This window comes from Corvus cornix, chromosome 3 (genome assembly GCF_000738735.6).
Source record: "Corvus cornix cornix isolate S_Up_H32 chromosome 3, ASM73873v5, whole genome shotgun sequence".
Classification (NCBI taxonomy): Eukaryota; Metazoa; Chordata; class Aves; order Passeriformes; family Corvidae; genus Corvus; species Corvus cornix.
In genome coordinates, this window is record NC_047056.1 from 44609924 (window position 1) to 44625714 (window position 15791).

General features: G+C 40.8%; 1 protein-coding gene across 3 annotated transcripts; it reads right to left on the reverse strand.

Annotated features, from left to right (window-relative positions):
- Positions 1–1214: 1214 nt before the first annotated feature.
- GNG4 (G protein subunit gamma 4) lies at positions 1215–14925 on the reverse strand. Of its 3 annotated transcripts, none has more exons than XM_039569922.1 (3): positions 14660–14925; positions 8325–8430; positions 1215–1988 (listed from the first exon to the last, which is right to left on the reverse strand). In XM_039569922.1, exons 2-3 carry the CDS (start codon positions 8418–8420, stop codon positions 1860–1862), a joined length of 225 nt encoding a protein of 74 aa, XP_039425856.1. In that variant the 5' UTR covers positions 8421–8430; positions 14660–14925; the 3' UTR covers positions 1215–1859. The 3 variants fall into 3 exon arrangements, with proteins under 3 accessions (XP_039425856.1, XP_019136697.1, XP_010389824.1); XM_019281152.3 differs by lacking the exon at positions 14660–14925 and adding an exon at positions 11405–13605; XM_010391522.4 differs by lacking the exon at positions 14660–14925 and adding an exon at positions 8518–8604.
- Positions 14926–15791: the final 866 nt, after the last annotated feature.

Consider the following 15791-nt stretch of genomic DNA (forward strand, 5'->3'; position numbering starts at 1 on the left):
GGAAAGCAGCATTCATTATTTTTTTTAAGGAGAATAATAATAATAAAAGTCTGTAAAGTAACAGTTGCTCCCATCAGGTGCCTTGTATGAGCTTAATTTTACTTCTTGAGTAAGGCAGTCTTATTTCATGCCTCATTCTTTTCCTCTCACTGCACTTCGAAATTAAAACAAAAAAATTTCCCAGATGTAGGTTTCGGGGGTTCTGGGGTCCTGTCGGGACGGCCGGACGTAGACGGTAACGGATGGAGACGAGAGATCTCTATAGGCAGGTCTCGGGACACAGCCGGTTTATTGTAAAGGGCGTGGGTATTGGGGCACTGCTCAGAGCTGCTAGACTCAGCTCTGAGCAGGCCCAAGAGAGCAAGAGAGTGAACGGGTGAGAGAGAGAGAGAGGGTGTAAGAGCAAGAGTAGAAGTGGAAGAGAGAAGTATGAGAATCGAAGTAGAAGTGAAGAGAGAATGAGAAGTAAGAAGTGAAGTGTCTGAAGTCCTGGTTACAATACAATAAATCATCTTCTGTACTGAATATTCTAATTGTCACTAACCAATCTAATACAAGATACAAATCCTATAGCATTTACATACAGCCTATAAGAGTTCTTATATTACCATAGAGTGTTACATCTTAACTTCTAAAAACTACTCTTTGGACCCCTTCTGCTGAGCTAGTAGGGTCTGCTCTGACCCTTGGACGTGCCTGCAAGCAGAGGGTATTGTTCCATCAAGAGGGGATTACCTTCAGTCGGCCATAGCATTGTTTTCCAGTTGTTCAGTAACTAAGACTTAGTATTTCAAAAGTGGCTTTCATTTCGATGTTGCCTGTAGTTTTCATATTCCCAAAATCTTTTGTCAGGCAATCATATTTATAAGGCTTTCCCGTTTCATCTTCCCCAACACCCAGAACCTCCACAAATTACTTGCTGACAACTAATCTGCAGCCACAAAATATACAGACGTAGTGGCTGTCAGCAGCACAGTGGTCTTGCTGCATATCCTAGAACAACATTTATTCACCATTACCCTCCATCCCCATAAAGTCCTATTCTCATGGGCAAAAGCATGCAGAGGGCTGCTCAAAAAATGTAATCCCCCTCCCTGTGCTGTTCGGGGCAGATTTACACCCTCCACTAAGTCCCTCAGGAAGAGTTATTTCACAGTTCAGTTTACTTTCTAAATAATTCAAATCATTACAATTCGAAAAAAGATACAAGCAACCACATTTTTCTACAATTTTATTGATGCAATCCTGGTGTGTGACTGTACATCTTCATTCTGCTTGTAGCTACAATGGCACTTTACTAGGACTGGTTTTGTAGTCAAGTTTCTTACAGTCTTCAGAAAACATATTTATACACACCACTTACTGTATAAGACCGATCATTCCAAACATTGTATATCACTGGGACTTTTTCCTAAATAGTGCTACTTGAGAAAAAGGTCACACAACTCTCTTTAGATAGAAATTTGTAAAGGCAAATGAATTGAATTCACCTTCGAAAGAAAATAAGAATGTTAAAAATAGCTTCAAGGATTGGTATGACTCATTTAGGTCCCAGAAAAATCTATGACTGGCAAAGATATCTACAATTTGATACTGTACTCAATAATTTCATTAAGACCAAAAGAATATTTATGAAGAACTGAAATTAAACTTGTACATTTCTCTGAAAGAGAAGCATTACCTTGAATTTTTTAGGGTTATTTTTTTTATTTTAGGGGTTTTTTTTTAGCAGAAATTGTACTACCTTCCAAAAATATTGTAGTTATGGGGTAAGTATTGACATCTGAAGAAAATAATGCTAAAAGCATGCAAGACTGATACCAAGTTTTAGCAGATGACATTTTTAATTGAAAACTGACTCAAAGAATAGTACAAAAGAGTTTCTTCTCCCTAAAGGGATTTTCAGATGCAGGTACAGGAATAATAAGGGGATCTTCTCCAATGTGTGCATCACAATATGCCAATAAATCTGCTGCAGCCTTGGATACCTAATAGAAGAGAAGAGAGAGCTACTGTAACAATTCTGAACCGATCTGAATTGCATAGATGTTTTTCATAGAACAAATGATAAGGGAAGCTATCCTAAAACAGGTAGTAGATTGCTTCATCCTTTAAATTATTAGATATCACATCTCTCAATTTGCTCTTACTAGGCCTTACATACATTTTGTCTAATGTAGTGACATAGATGGTATCAATTGATATGATCCATGTGAAGCTGTTCCTCTCCATCAGAAGGAGGTCAGGAGCACAGAGTCATTAAAACATTTATACGCTAACCTCCCACAGGCAATACGGCTTCTCCTTTAAGGTGTCTGCTTCTGTAGAGGAACCTGCTTCAGCTCATACTCCCATTCATTGGTTTTAAGTTTTCCTCAAACACTCTCTCTGCCCTTTGCTGCTCTGGATGCAAAATAAAAAGTTATTTAGGCACGTGACCATGGGATTAAAAAGAAACAATAAATCAGGAACAAAACTTGAACGCCACGTGTCATAGCTCTCATTTAAGCTAAATACGGCTCTCTTCAATGAAGCAAGACTAATGTCTTCTGCTCAGTAAGTTACTATAAGTAGTCCTTTATTCACAGCATTCATTTAAACTTGAGCACTACCTTAGTATTTTTTAACTTAATATTTTTATACTTCTAAAATAAACAATTCTCAAGTCTCCAAATTCAGAACATGGGGTTATGCTTACTGAAAAGTCATATAAAAATGTAGCAGTGTGTTGAATATTCGCAATGCAAGCTGTTTTGCATTAAATGAAAAATGAAATATTAAACCTTGTAACTTTTGCAGCTTTGTGCCATAGGACTATTGGTGACAGTAGGCCAGAGTGTCTCATTTATTTTTTCAAGAATTTAGAAAGTATATACATAATTTTTTGTTCTGCTCTGTCAGCAAGATATGCAGAGCTATCTGTATCTCTTTGTTTTGGTGAATTATTGTGTTTTCAATATTCTGATATTTGAGAAAATGAATTCTGGAGTCTTTACAAAGAAGTCTTTTCCCTGAGCACCATGACAGCTTGTCCCCAGTCAAGCACTGAGGTCAGCATGTTTGCACAACTAGAGTGAAGAGAAGAAACAAATCACATTTCTGGTGTTTTTCTAGCAGGTGCGTCATCAGTGTTAGCTTTAAGCTTCCCCACTTGCTTGCTTTGACGTGAGCTCAGCCCATAGCAGGCTTCAGATTAGACCTACGAAGTCAATGGGTGTTGAATCAGAATTGGCATGAAATTTAAATGAAGTTCTGAAGACAGTTACAGACTCTTTATTTCTCTATTTTCATTATTTTCAATTTCTGTGCCTTTGTAGAATGCTTAAACCTATGAAGTACCTGTGGTCGGCACCCCAGTATAGACTATCCCCCCTAACAGAGGAAACGAGTGTTATTTAAAATTAGTTTGTCTTTGAATTGGCCTGTAAGACAAAAGGGTGGCAGAGACACTACATGTGAACAGCAGGCTGCTGGGCACAGGCAAAACAGAAAACTAATCAAATCAGAAGAGGTGTTCACAAGGACCAGTGCTTCTCAAGAAGGAAGCAGGTAAAACAAGAATGTGTGCAAAGTTACAGACCTCAAAGTACAAAGGATTGTAATGATTTTCCCATAACGATCTTGTTTCTTCCATGCATGGATAAGCAACATCAGCCCAAGTATATTGCTTTTCATTCAGTGGAAGAGAAGCACAACTTCAATCCCCATTCTTAGAAGGGATAAACCCAATAATATAATTTCCTGTTTCTCTACGTATTGCTGTGCTCTGATATCATCTAACAATTAAAAGGGTTTTCACTACCAAAAGGTCAACATACATTTTTGTATCTAACTTGTTGTGTAATGCTGGTAGGAATGTTGTGAAGCAGAGTAATACATTCACAGAATCACAGAATCACCTAGGTTGGAAAACACCTTAGAGATTATCAAGTCCAGCCTTTGACCTAACACCACCACCTTGTCAACCAGACCATGGCACTTGCTGCCACATCCAGTCTTTTCTTAAACAACTCCAGGGATGGCAACTCCACCACCTCCCTGGGCACCCCATTCCAATGCCCTATCACCCCTTTCTGTGAAGAGAAACCCTTCCTTCAATGTCAGAGTGTTTAAATCACAATTTAGTTTCCTTTTAAACAAACCATAGTATAGTTTATTTTTAAAAAATCCTGCAACAAGGAACTAAGAAACGTGATCACATTTCAGCACATTTTCACAAACTAAACCTGCACTGGGCCATAAAATAAATGTATTTTCATCTGTTAATCAAATAAAAGGTTTTGAGAGGAGAAATCCTCCCACTGGGATTACAGTAGTCATGAAAGTGAATTACAGCCATTTCTTCACTGGAAGTGGAGTAGCTTAGGCCTGCACAGTGGAATAATGACCATTCACAACGGGGAGTTAAATGAGCTGATCACAGTCCAGGAGCAATGAAAACATGAGTTCCTGCAGCTGTGAGCAGTGTCGGCAAAGTCAGACCTGTGGCCCAAAATAGAGCAAAATACAACATTGCCTCCAGCAAGTTTCCTGCTCAGTGTCATTATTGGGAAGAGCAGTGGTGGAAGGGCTGTGCACTGAGCATGGCACCAAGGCTCCAGCAGGGATGGCTGCTTTGGCACAGTCAGCACCCAGAGGTGCCCCACGGCCAGGGCTGCAGCCTGTGCTGTGAAAAGGGATGTGCTGATCGTCCTGTTTGTGCCATGGAAGGAGTTAAATGGAGCCCACTCTATTGTAGCTTTTACTTGCCTTTGGGGTTATTTGTAGCTGAATGTTGCTGGACAGCTTCAAAATAGCTTTTCCTGAGAATTAAAATAAATGCATGTGATTTGAATATTCAAATGAAGCTAACACATTTATCATGTCAGCTTTCCAACGCAATACGGCTTGGTCTGCGGATTCAAAGTAATTTATACATATTGCAGAAGTGCCTAAAGGAAAAAATCAGATTCCAGTTTGATTAATGAATTCTAGCAGAAAGTTAACATTTCACTTTTTAAAAATCTTTTAAGGTGTATGGAGTAGAAGAGATGGAGTATATAGGTATCACACTGATCTCACATTTTGTAGAATTACTTTTACTCTCTGTAGCGAAAACCACATCTTGTTACCAAATCAACAAAAGGGGAAAAAAATCTAACAAAACACTCAACCCTGATGCTTTAAAGAATTAGTCTCAGGAGGACTGTGAAATTTTACCATTATATTTCAGAATAGCAGAGGTGATAAAAACTGCCAAAGTTAGAACATCCTGTTAGCTGCACTAATAATTATAAGCTTCAGTGACAGGGCAAAATGCTGCAATTACTATGTCTTCTGTCTTGCCGTGGGTTGTGACTAATTACCATCCCTGCTAAAACACCCCCTCTGCTTATCCTTTACATCTAAAACAAAGAGATTCACACACATTTATTGGCATTCCCACTGTTCATCTCCCAACACTATTCACTACCAGTTAGGAATACTTCCTATCTTCCTAAGGAAAAAGAAAATGGAATAATAACTGATATGCCAAGGGTCCTAAATGTCAGAGCACTCTTGCTTTTCTGCTTGCAAAGAGAAGATTAAATAGTGCTTTATTCTGAGGACAACTCTGATAAACACCAATACTAACTTTGCTTTCTCAATTTTACTGCTAGCATCTTTAGAAGACATTATTCTACTAGTCACGAGGCCACTGTTCATCTGATTTCATTTGGTATTTCCTATCTTGAATCTGCATTTCTGGCTTTCTACTTCTTCATTATAACTCTAGCTGTTCCTCTGCCAGGTAAGACAGGTTCAATTATGATCCTTCTGGGATTCCTACAGTTTACAAAAACACCCACAGTACTCCTCCTTCCAGCTACCGATCAATACACCAATAACTCCATCCTCCTCTGTTGAGTTGTCTTGTTTCTTTCACACCTCAGCAGCGAATTGCCTTTGTGGAACCTCAGAACACAGCACTGCTTTGCTGCTCTGACTGGCTAGAGGACTTGATAGGACTTCTTAAATTTGTTGAAAAATCCAGAACACAGTGGGGAGTTGGCAACTATCAACACACTTTTGACTACAACATTTTAATTGAGCAGACCCAACTCTTGCTGGTTACAGCAGCTACTGTGCATGGAAAACAAAGTGCCTCTGTAGTAGACAAATAAACTGGAACTTCTGATTTCCCCAGTCAATAACACAGATACCTCTTCAATGTTAGCAATGTGGTCTTGCCTATTGTGGGAATAACCACTTGGCTATGGCTGTTTGCAAAAGAGGGTTTAGTTAAAATATCTGGAAAGCACTGATCTTTTGTTAAATGTCTAACTAGTTTAATCAGATGCAAGACACCAGAAAAAAAGACAGTAAGTTAATTTATCTGCCTTCACAGTGATGATCCGAGAACTTAAAATCTCCAGTTGAAACCACTGGAAAGTTTCTTGGTAAAATTTGGCTATGCTGAAGCCCACACTTAACTGATTCAAGATTTAAAAGCCAAGCAGATTTTTTTAAGGAATAAATAGCCAAGCAACCACTTCTCACAATCCCCCATATGCTTGTTCAAAGAAATTCTAGAAATCAAGACATTCTGAAAAGTTAAATTTGTTTTATATTAGTATAGGAACCCTCATAATTCTGAAACATGTCAGATTTTCTTTGGTGTGTTTTCAGTTACAGGCTGTTTTGAAAGGTGAAATAATTGCACTTTCAAGCTATCAGTTTTTTAGGTCTGCCACATTTGCTAATAACTGTGTTCTTTTTAATTAAACTGACTGCAAAAGTAACTTATGTCTTTCTTGCACCTTTGTCTTTCTCACATATGTAATTAAGGGTGGTATACACTTAACTAATGAAGCTATCTGCATAACTGACCTAATGATGTGGTACGTGACAGTTACTACTGAATATGTAGAAGCAAGTCTAAGACAATTTACTAAGTATCAATGATTTCAAATTGCAGTAAATTGGGCTATATTTTTCCAACACTTTCCTCTGCCACCACCCCCTTGTCAGTTCTGGTCATGCAGCTGCCATACGACCTGAGTTGGGACTAACCAAGGCAGACCTTCTTTTACTGCAGGAAATAAACACCTGTGCCTGTGAACAGCTTATGTGATGAATTTGTAACACACTATGAAAGAGAGAAACTACTTTTGCAAATTCAGTGGTCTTACAAGACATTGCTAAAAACTGCCACAAAATAGAGCGACTGAAATTTCTATTTTCATATAAGAAAGACTGATCACTCATCTGAATTGCACTAATATTTCTGAATTATAAACACTTTTTTTCCAGCTGGTGAGTTTGTGATCTGAGACTATTTTAAAAATTATGAATATATACTACTGTCCCCATGCTGACTACATGCAGATTTTCAGCACACAGGATGGATGGACAAACAGATTGAGTTAAAACTACTTGAAGATTTTAATGTACAGCATTTCTGAATTGTCCTACTGACTTAATAATCTCAGTTACAGTTTGTAACAACTCAGTTACAGTTGTTTGCAGAGAACTGTGTAATTTAAATGCATTACTTTTTATAGACGGAAAGACTAAAAACTTCTTCCTTGTAGAGACTGGATTTTTTATAAAAATAATTATTCCCTATTTTCAGAGGCAGAGAGTAAAAGAAATGAGCATTGCTTTCTTGAGAAGTTCTGTGACATTATTAGCTTCTACGTGCTTGATATTCCAAAACATTTTAGACTAGTGGAAAGCAGAATGACATGCAAGAATAATCCACGGGATTTTCTAGTTTAAAAAACTGAAATCCTCTGTTTAACAGTGCCTTTAACAAAAATATTTAATCCACATATATTTAGAGGTATGATGAAACCAAATTTTCACATACAACAAGTTATCAAGTGTGAAGAATCATAACTGCATGCTGCAATCATACACATTTTTTGTGCAATGACACCTGCACTAAAACAGAACAGAGCAAAGCAGTTCAGCTTGTCTCATCATTATTCAAAAATATTGCAGTGTCTTAAAGACTTTTTCTGATTTTTGAAGGAGAAAACCCAAGAAACCAGGGCTGCACTTAAATTCAGCTACAGGTGACAAAGAAGAGCACCCGGGCACCCGCCAGCTAATTTTAAGCATTCACAAAATACCACTTTTGACAAATGTAACAGACAGTCACACAGAAGCAGACTTGAAGCCAGGCTTTGGAAATCTCTTCACTAGAACCCACCAGTACTGAGAGTTAGTATGTAATCACTCACAGTACTGAATAATGTTTTATAGCTCAACACAGATTCTTGTTTTCTGCAGTATTAAAGGGATGCTGTTTCACAAACTAGTCAGCGAACTCAAAATATCAACAATAAGTTTAAGTTTACCTTTATTCTATCCATGTATGCTTCCATTTTCAGTTGCTCCACAGCTTTCCTGGCTTGAGAAATACTGGTTGTACTGTTTGACACTAGTTCCTTCATTTTGTTTTTCCTAGAAGAGACAAAGTTGAGACCATTTAAAGTACAAGTAGGAAATACAGCAGTCACTGAGAGGACAGTTATCTGAAGTATAACCAACCCTCGCCCACCACATCAGCGCTGCCAGGCTGTAGGTCACAAATACAAAGCAGACACCATTTATTTCTGTTCTCTTGCTCCATGGCACCTTATTGCATTACATATTTGCATCCTCCATCATCAGCATTCTGCCTGAATCCTGCAAACGACATACAAATGCAGAGCATATGACCATGACTTCAGTGTGAAAATGGTTGCCCTGGTTCACGTTGCCAACGCAGAGCAGCTGTTCCCAAACAGACCTTGCAGGCATCACACAGTTTGGCTCCATGCCCCAGTTACACCTAGAAACATCAAAACAAGCTCAGAAATGTGTGCAGTGGAAATGAATGCCACACCACTCTCACCAAGCATCAGAGAGAAATTTTAAGATAGAGAACGACTCAGAATTCTGACTATCGATAAAAGAAGTTTAGAAATGAAATAACAGATTAAGAGGACATAATGCAGTGGTTTCCAACTTTTTGCTTAGACATCCCCAGTAAAGTCTAAAGATTACTAAACCCAGTACAGTACACCATACAGGATAGGAATGCTTTATTTTTTTAAAGATCTGCAGCTCTTGGGAAGGGACATCTAAGTAAGGTATGTCAGTGTTTGGTTCTCTTGTATTGCTACTCCCTGAGGGATTAGGAGTAAATCAATATCAAGCAGTCCTCAGCACTGTTACCAAATGAGTCAAGACATCCACATTCAGACATTGAATAACATACAATATTTATGCCAGAGGTGGTCTGCATATTAGACCCCCTTGTGCTGACACCACTATGGAGGGCTGGCCCAGCCCAAGAACAGTTACTATTTTGAATTCACTGGAGGTTGGACTAAGCACCAAGCCTCAGAAACCAGTACAAAGTTCAGCAGAATGCAAAGGACACAGAGTGGGAGAGGCAGATGGGACACACAAGAAAAACACACAAGGAAGCATTTTGCATTGCTGCCAAAGGGGTTTTAGGCTCAGGTCTTTCAAAATGAATACTTCCAGCTTATTGCTGGATAAGAAGCAAACACCCAGAATCACACAAATTTCCCTTCTTGAACCTTGATAGCTTACCTGATCAGGTCACTGGGGTATAAGATACAAACAGGAAATAAAGACACTGGAAATGCTCTTGTAAAAAAACCTATATGTACAATGCCCATGTTAGACTCAAGAGAAGTACACTATCCATAGTACAGAAAGAATGGAGGAGTAACTCTCTAACTGCTTTGATTTTGCAAAACACAAATGCTCAGAGACAAGGCAAAGACAGTTTTTTCTTCTCACAGCCTGGTATGAAACAGACTATTTCTAAAAATCAGTAACCTGTGCTGTTAAACAGGATGGTGGAATACAAATGCCATGGTGAGCCATGCTCAGCACTAATTTGAAGAAACAAAAGAATCTTTTTCTTTCAGGTCTAGTATAAGTCAAGGCAGGGAAATGCTACTTTATATTAATTGTGCCAAAGAAAACAAGAGCTTTAACATATGCCAAGACAAAGAACAGGTTTTTTGCATATACGTGTGTCATTTGAATGGAACACAAGTTTCCCCCTTGCGTGCTCTGATGAAATAAAATCGTGTCAGAACACAGCAGGTTCTTTGTCTTCAACTTTGTTTACAATCTTTTAACTCATATTCCTCACAAGGCACAGGATTGAATACATGTGGAGGAACTGGCTTTGCATAAAATGCCATGTACGGTACAAAACCCCACAACCAACCCACAGCCTCCAATCAATTTTGAGACGTGTTTTGACTCACAGTGGAAAGTCAAACAGCAGGAAGGATACGAGACAGTCACAAAAGGAGAAGATTCTGAATTACAGCACATCTCTGGACTTTTTGTTCGACTCAGCCCCCTCACTTTTAAGTATCAACCTATCCATAAAAATTAGAATAAACACATTTAGCTTTGTTTACAAAATGATACCCCCACAAGGATGAATCATTTGAATTTTATCATCTCCACACCTACCCTACTAATGATCACAAAGCCAAAAAAGTCAAAGCTAAATCAAGTCAGAGGCCTTTCTACATTTGCCACATACATTAAATTAAACTGAATTAAGCAACTGCAATTCCTTGAACAGTTCAGAGAATTCCAGATCTCCCACGCGTTTCTGGCAATTCATTCACTCACACTGTAAAAGCTATAAACATTAGTGTTAGACAATTTGAACTGTCACATGCAACAGAGTTGGCAGGAACACTGTTCATAGTACTTCCAGCTAGTGTTTAAGCATTTACAGAATAAGGATTGAGTTAAGTCCATAATAGAATTTTGAAAAGGCTATTAGGCATAAAAATGCTTTAAAAAAACCTGAACCATGTTTCTAAAGCAATGCCACAAAGATAATATATCCTTACTTATATTCTGAAACACCAAATAGGAAAATTTAAAAAAAGAAAATATGTATCTTGTCTAGTAAAGCAATTTAGAAATTTTTAGCACTAATTCTAATTCTAATAAATTCTAATTTTTTTAGTATTAGAAAACAACCAGAATATGAGGCTTCATAAAAAAAGAACTTTAAAGCCAAAAAAAGTCTGGCCTTAGGTGTTTCAGACACTGGAGAAAATTTCCACTTATTCCCAGCAAGGGTTTGTTTATACTCTGAAGCACAAACATTTGTTCTGTTCCAAATCCTGCTCCAACCTTGGCCTTTCCATGCATTTAAATATTTAACTACTATATTTCTGGAAGTGTTTAGCATCCATTTAAGTATTTAATTTCAATATTTTTACTGATAGGTCTGGTTGCATAACCTTCTAAGACTGACTTCTCACATACCAAGCTACATATACCTCTACCTTCGCTCACTCTGCAAATACAGTACATATTTGTGCATCATTTAAGGCCCTATTACAAGTGGTGTGATGTTGACAATGAGAATTATACTCACTTTCAAACCAGGCTGTGATAAAAGTCCTTGTTGCAGACAAAGCTTTGTATGACACTTGATCCTGTTCTCCTTAGGACCTATGATAATAACTTTAAGCTTAATATTATTTAATGAAATAAAATCATTACTTAGAAATAATGCTCTGGAGAGAACAGAAATTTTAATTATGAGAGAATCTATTACACACCCATCCCCTGGAATGTGAGGAAGCCTCTCCTTCAAACACCCTCTTGCAGGATATGTTTCCTCTGAGGCTGCAGCCTGACAAATGGCTCTGATCCTCTCTCTTAAGACGACTCCTCTTAAGCTGTCCAAGTGTTCTCTAGGCCTTTAGTCCCACAGAAAGGCACATTTATCATTTATTTTTATTGTACCTGGGTCAGCAGTCTGTAGGATCATGGAATGGTTTATGTTGGAAGGCACCTTTAAAGATCACCTGGTTCAAGGCTCCTGCAATGAGCAGGAACATCTTCTACTATAACAAGTGGTTCAGGGCCTCATCCAACCTGACCTAAAATGTTTCCAGGGATGGGGCATCCACCACTTCTCTGGGCAACCTGTTACAGTGTTTCGCGACACTCACAGTAAAATTTTTTTCCTTATATCTGGTCTAAATCAACCCTCTTTTAGTTTAAAACCATTACCCTTTGTCCTTTTGCAACTGGCCCTGCTAAAAATTCTGTCCCAGTTTTTCTTGTAAGCCTCTTTTTGATTACTGAAACACTGCAATAAGGTCTCCCCAGAGTCTTTGCTTCTCCAGGATGAGCAATTCCAACTCTTTCAGACATCCTTCACAGGAGAGGTGCTCCAGCCCCTTGATATCCTGGTGTCCCTCCCCTGGACTCACTCCAATAGGTCAATGTCCTTCCTCTGCTGGGGACCCTGGAGCTGGATGCAGTGTGGGGTCTCACCAGAGCTGAGTAGAGGGGCAGAACTGCCTCCCTTGACCTGCTGGCCATATTGCTTTTGATACTTAAAAGGAGTAATGTCTCCCCATCATTTGAATTACCTAAACCCCTTGAACCAGAAATTCTCAGCTGGGTTTGTTAATGCTCATTCCTGGCTGTTTTTACGTTGGATCGATAGGGGCGTACACAGGTCCTGATAATCACCGTAGTTACAGTAACTGTGCTAATGAGCAGCCTACATGCATTCTGCATGTGACTGATGCAGCCAGCAGACCTGGCTTCTACAGGAGCTCATTTATGCAGTGTGTTTTTGTGCAGCACACCGAGTTCATTGACCTGGTCTCTGTTGATTCTTTTCTTTTAGGGGAACATCAACTGTGCTAACAAAGAACAGTGACAGCAGCTACAGAGCCTTTTTTAGCCAAACAGTTTCTGCTGACTGGCACCCCACACCAGACAGCCCTTTCCTAAAGCATCACTCCTGGGAGCTGCATATCAACAGCCTCCCAGCCAGCTGCATTTGCTGGGGTTTTGTGCTTTTTTTGCCTTACTTCATCCTTTTTCTGAGTGCAGGTAACGCACGTGTGCCAAACTTCTTAATTTCCTGGGCTCCTAAAAATGCTTGTAAAGAGCAGCTCTTCTTATTTTGTTTTTACAATGGATGATTATACCCAACAGCACTTCAAAGGCAAACTTAACTTATGATAATGCAGAAAGCTGCGTAAATATTTGCAGGTATAGCTTGACCCTGCATTGGGGTAAGGAGTGCAACTTTTGCTTACTAAACATTATAAATATTTGTTAGTAAAATGCAGAAAAAGTCTGAAGACTTGAGTAACATAGAAGCAAAATAGAATTTTCAAGTTCCTTAGGATGGATTTCTACAAGTAGCAGGGATGAAAAGCCACAATTTCCCCCCCCTCCAGCTCCAAGTACAACCTGAAAATGCCATACCAGAAAAGCAACCTCAAGAATTAAATCTAAAAAGCCCTAAACAAAATTGCTGCCTTAATCTGAAGTACTGGACCTGAAATTACTAGATTAGAAAACCTGAGGTTGACAGCTCTGAAGAACACCTTCCACACAAGCTCTGTACTTCTTGGACCACACAATCCAAGAGAAAACTTAACCCAATCATTCAACTAAGTCCCAGTGACATTAGCAGGAATCATCCCTGGATAATGATCTGCAAATCACATCCTAAACTGAGGAGAGATCTTCACATTTAATTATCCACTTGCAGGAACATAAACAGCAAAATTTACAGCCTCCCAGCTCTTTGATGCCAAACTGGTATACCAAAAATATTAAAAGAAAAAAAAAAGAAAAAAAAAAAGGAAAGAAACCCAACTTCCCCTGCTATCTCACTTCTTATTCTAAGATTTACAGCAACTGATGTAGCTCTGTAAACAGAGAGGGAGGGTAAAGAATCCTTTTCTTTTTCTATCTCATGCCTGCACAAAGAAACACTAGTAAATCACTACAGCTTTTCACTCCATCTCCTAAGGAGAAGCTTAGTAGTACAAGCAGAAATGACTAGATTAAAGGCAAGACTATTGTTCATGATAAGGAAAGAATGTAATTTTCATACCATAAACGTGGTGATTTTGAAAATAACTTCTAATCATGCAACTGCAAAACAGTGAAACTCCAGCAGCTCAGTTCTCATCTAACATACCCAGTCTAACTGTCAAGTTCCAAAAATTCTTGCCACCGTACCCAAATTTTTACTCAAAAATATCATCTTGCTTTTCAACATTTAAAAATCAAAGGAAACAATGGTTAAACTAATACGATATTTCCCAAGGACAATATTTCCGTGCAATATTATTTATCACCAGCATACAGGTTATGTGAACATACACCCCAGTAAACCATCAGAGATCCATAAAGTCTGAGGCAAAAAGATGATTCCTGTCTACTGTTTTACCTCTTTAGGTAATTTAGAAAGATAGCTGTGAGCTTTTAAAGAAATACACAGGGAATTCTGATTATTCCACTTAAACTCCTCTTAAAACGTATTTGAACTGATTTGTAACCTACAAGGTAGGAAGAGCGCCTCTGGGAAGCTCGGCACTGCATCGCCTGCAGGGCAGAAGCGTTTTTCAAGTTGTTATTCCGAGTTTTGTGTCTCAGTGCACGGCCCTAATGGCTCTGCTGTGCAGCAGCTCCCAGCGCCGCACACCAGCGATCCCCGCCGGCAGCAGCCGGGCAGCGGGAGCTATCCTCCGTCAGCGCGAGCCAGCAGCGGGAAAAGGGGCCACTTCCTCGAGCCTCCGCCTCAGGCAGCTGACGGAGGAGGAACGAGCACGCCGGGCAGACCCCCTCCCCGCCGCCCGCGGGATACCTGGGCTCGGGGCAGCTTCTCCGGAGAAGGACGTGTCCCGCCGGTGCCAGCGACAGCGCAGCCCAAAGCCCGACGCCGACTCCTGCGGATAACCGGGGAACTCCGGCTCGCGCGGCCGCCGCCGGCCCTTGTTTGCCCGCAGCAGCCCACGGGACCACCGGGATGCCGGGCAGAGCGGCCAAGGCTTTCCCAGGACACCAGCGCCGACCGCGAAACCCCCGCGCGGAAACCCCGACCCGCCCTGCGCCGCGCTGCGCGCCCCCGCCGCGCCCCTCCGGCACCTTCTCCCGCCCGGGCCCCCGGGCACTCCCTCCCTGCCTCTGTCCCTCCCTCCCTGTGTCCCTCCCTCGCCGTGCGGGGCGGCGGGCGGGCGCGGAGGCTGCGGGCAGCCCGGCGGTGGCACATGGCCCTGCGGGGCGGGGCGGCCGCGGCCCCCGGTGCCACCGCCCCCACGCTCTGCCTGCCTCTGTCCCTCCTTATTCCTGCTGCAGCCGCCTCCTGCCCCGGCTCCAGCAGGCGCTAGGGATCAAGCGATCATCCAGGTATTTATCAAACAGAATCACACATCACAGAATCAAAATCAATTAGGTTGAAAACGATCTCTGAGATCATCGAGTCCAACCTTTGATCGAACACCACCCACTGTCAGCTAGACCATGGCAATAGGTACCATAGCCAGTCTTTCCTTAAACACATCCGGGGACAGTGACTTTGGCACCTCCCTGGGCAATCCATTCCAATGTTTAATCACCCTTTACGTGAAGAAATTCCTTCGACTGTCGAAACCGAACTTCTCCTGGCACAGCTTGAGGCCATTCCCTCTCATGCCATCACTTGTTACCTGGGAGAAGAGACCGACGCCCACATGGCTCCAGCCTCCTATCCGGTGGTTGTAGAGAGTGATAAGGTCTCCCGAGTTTCCTCTTCTCCAGGCTAAACATCCCAGCTCCTGCAGCTGCTCCTCACAGAACCTGCGTTCCAGACCCTTCACCAAGTTAATTTCCCTTCTCTGCACATGCCTCAGCACCTCAGTGTCCATCCTGAACTGAGGAGCCCAAAACTAAACACAGAATACTCAAGGTGCAGCCTCACCAGTGCTGTGCACCGTACAGTCGCTGCCCTTGTTGGGGAA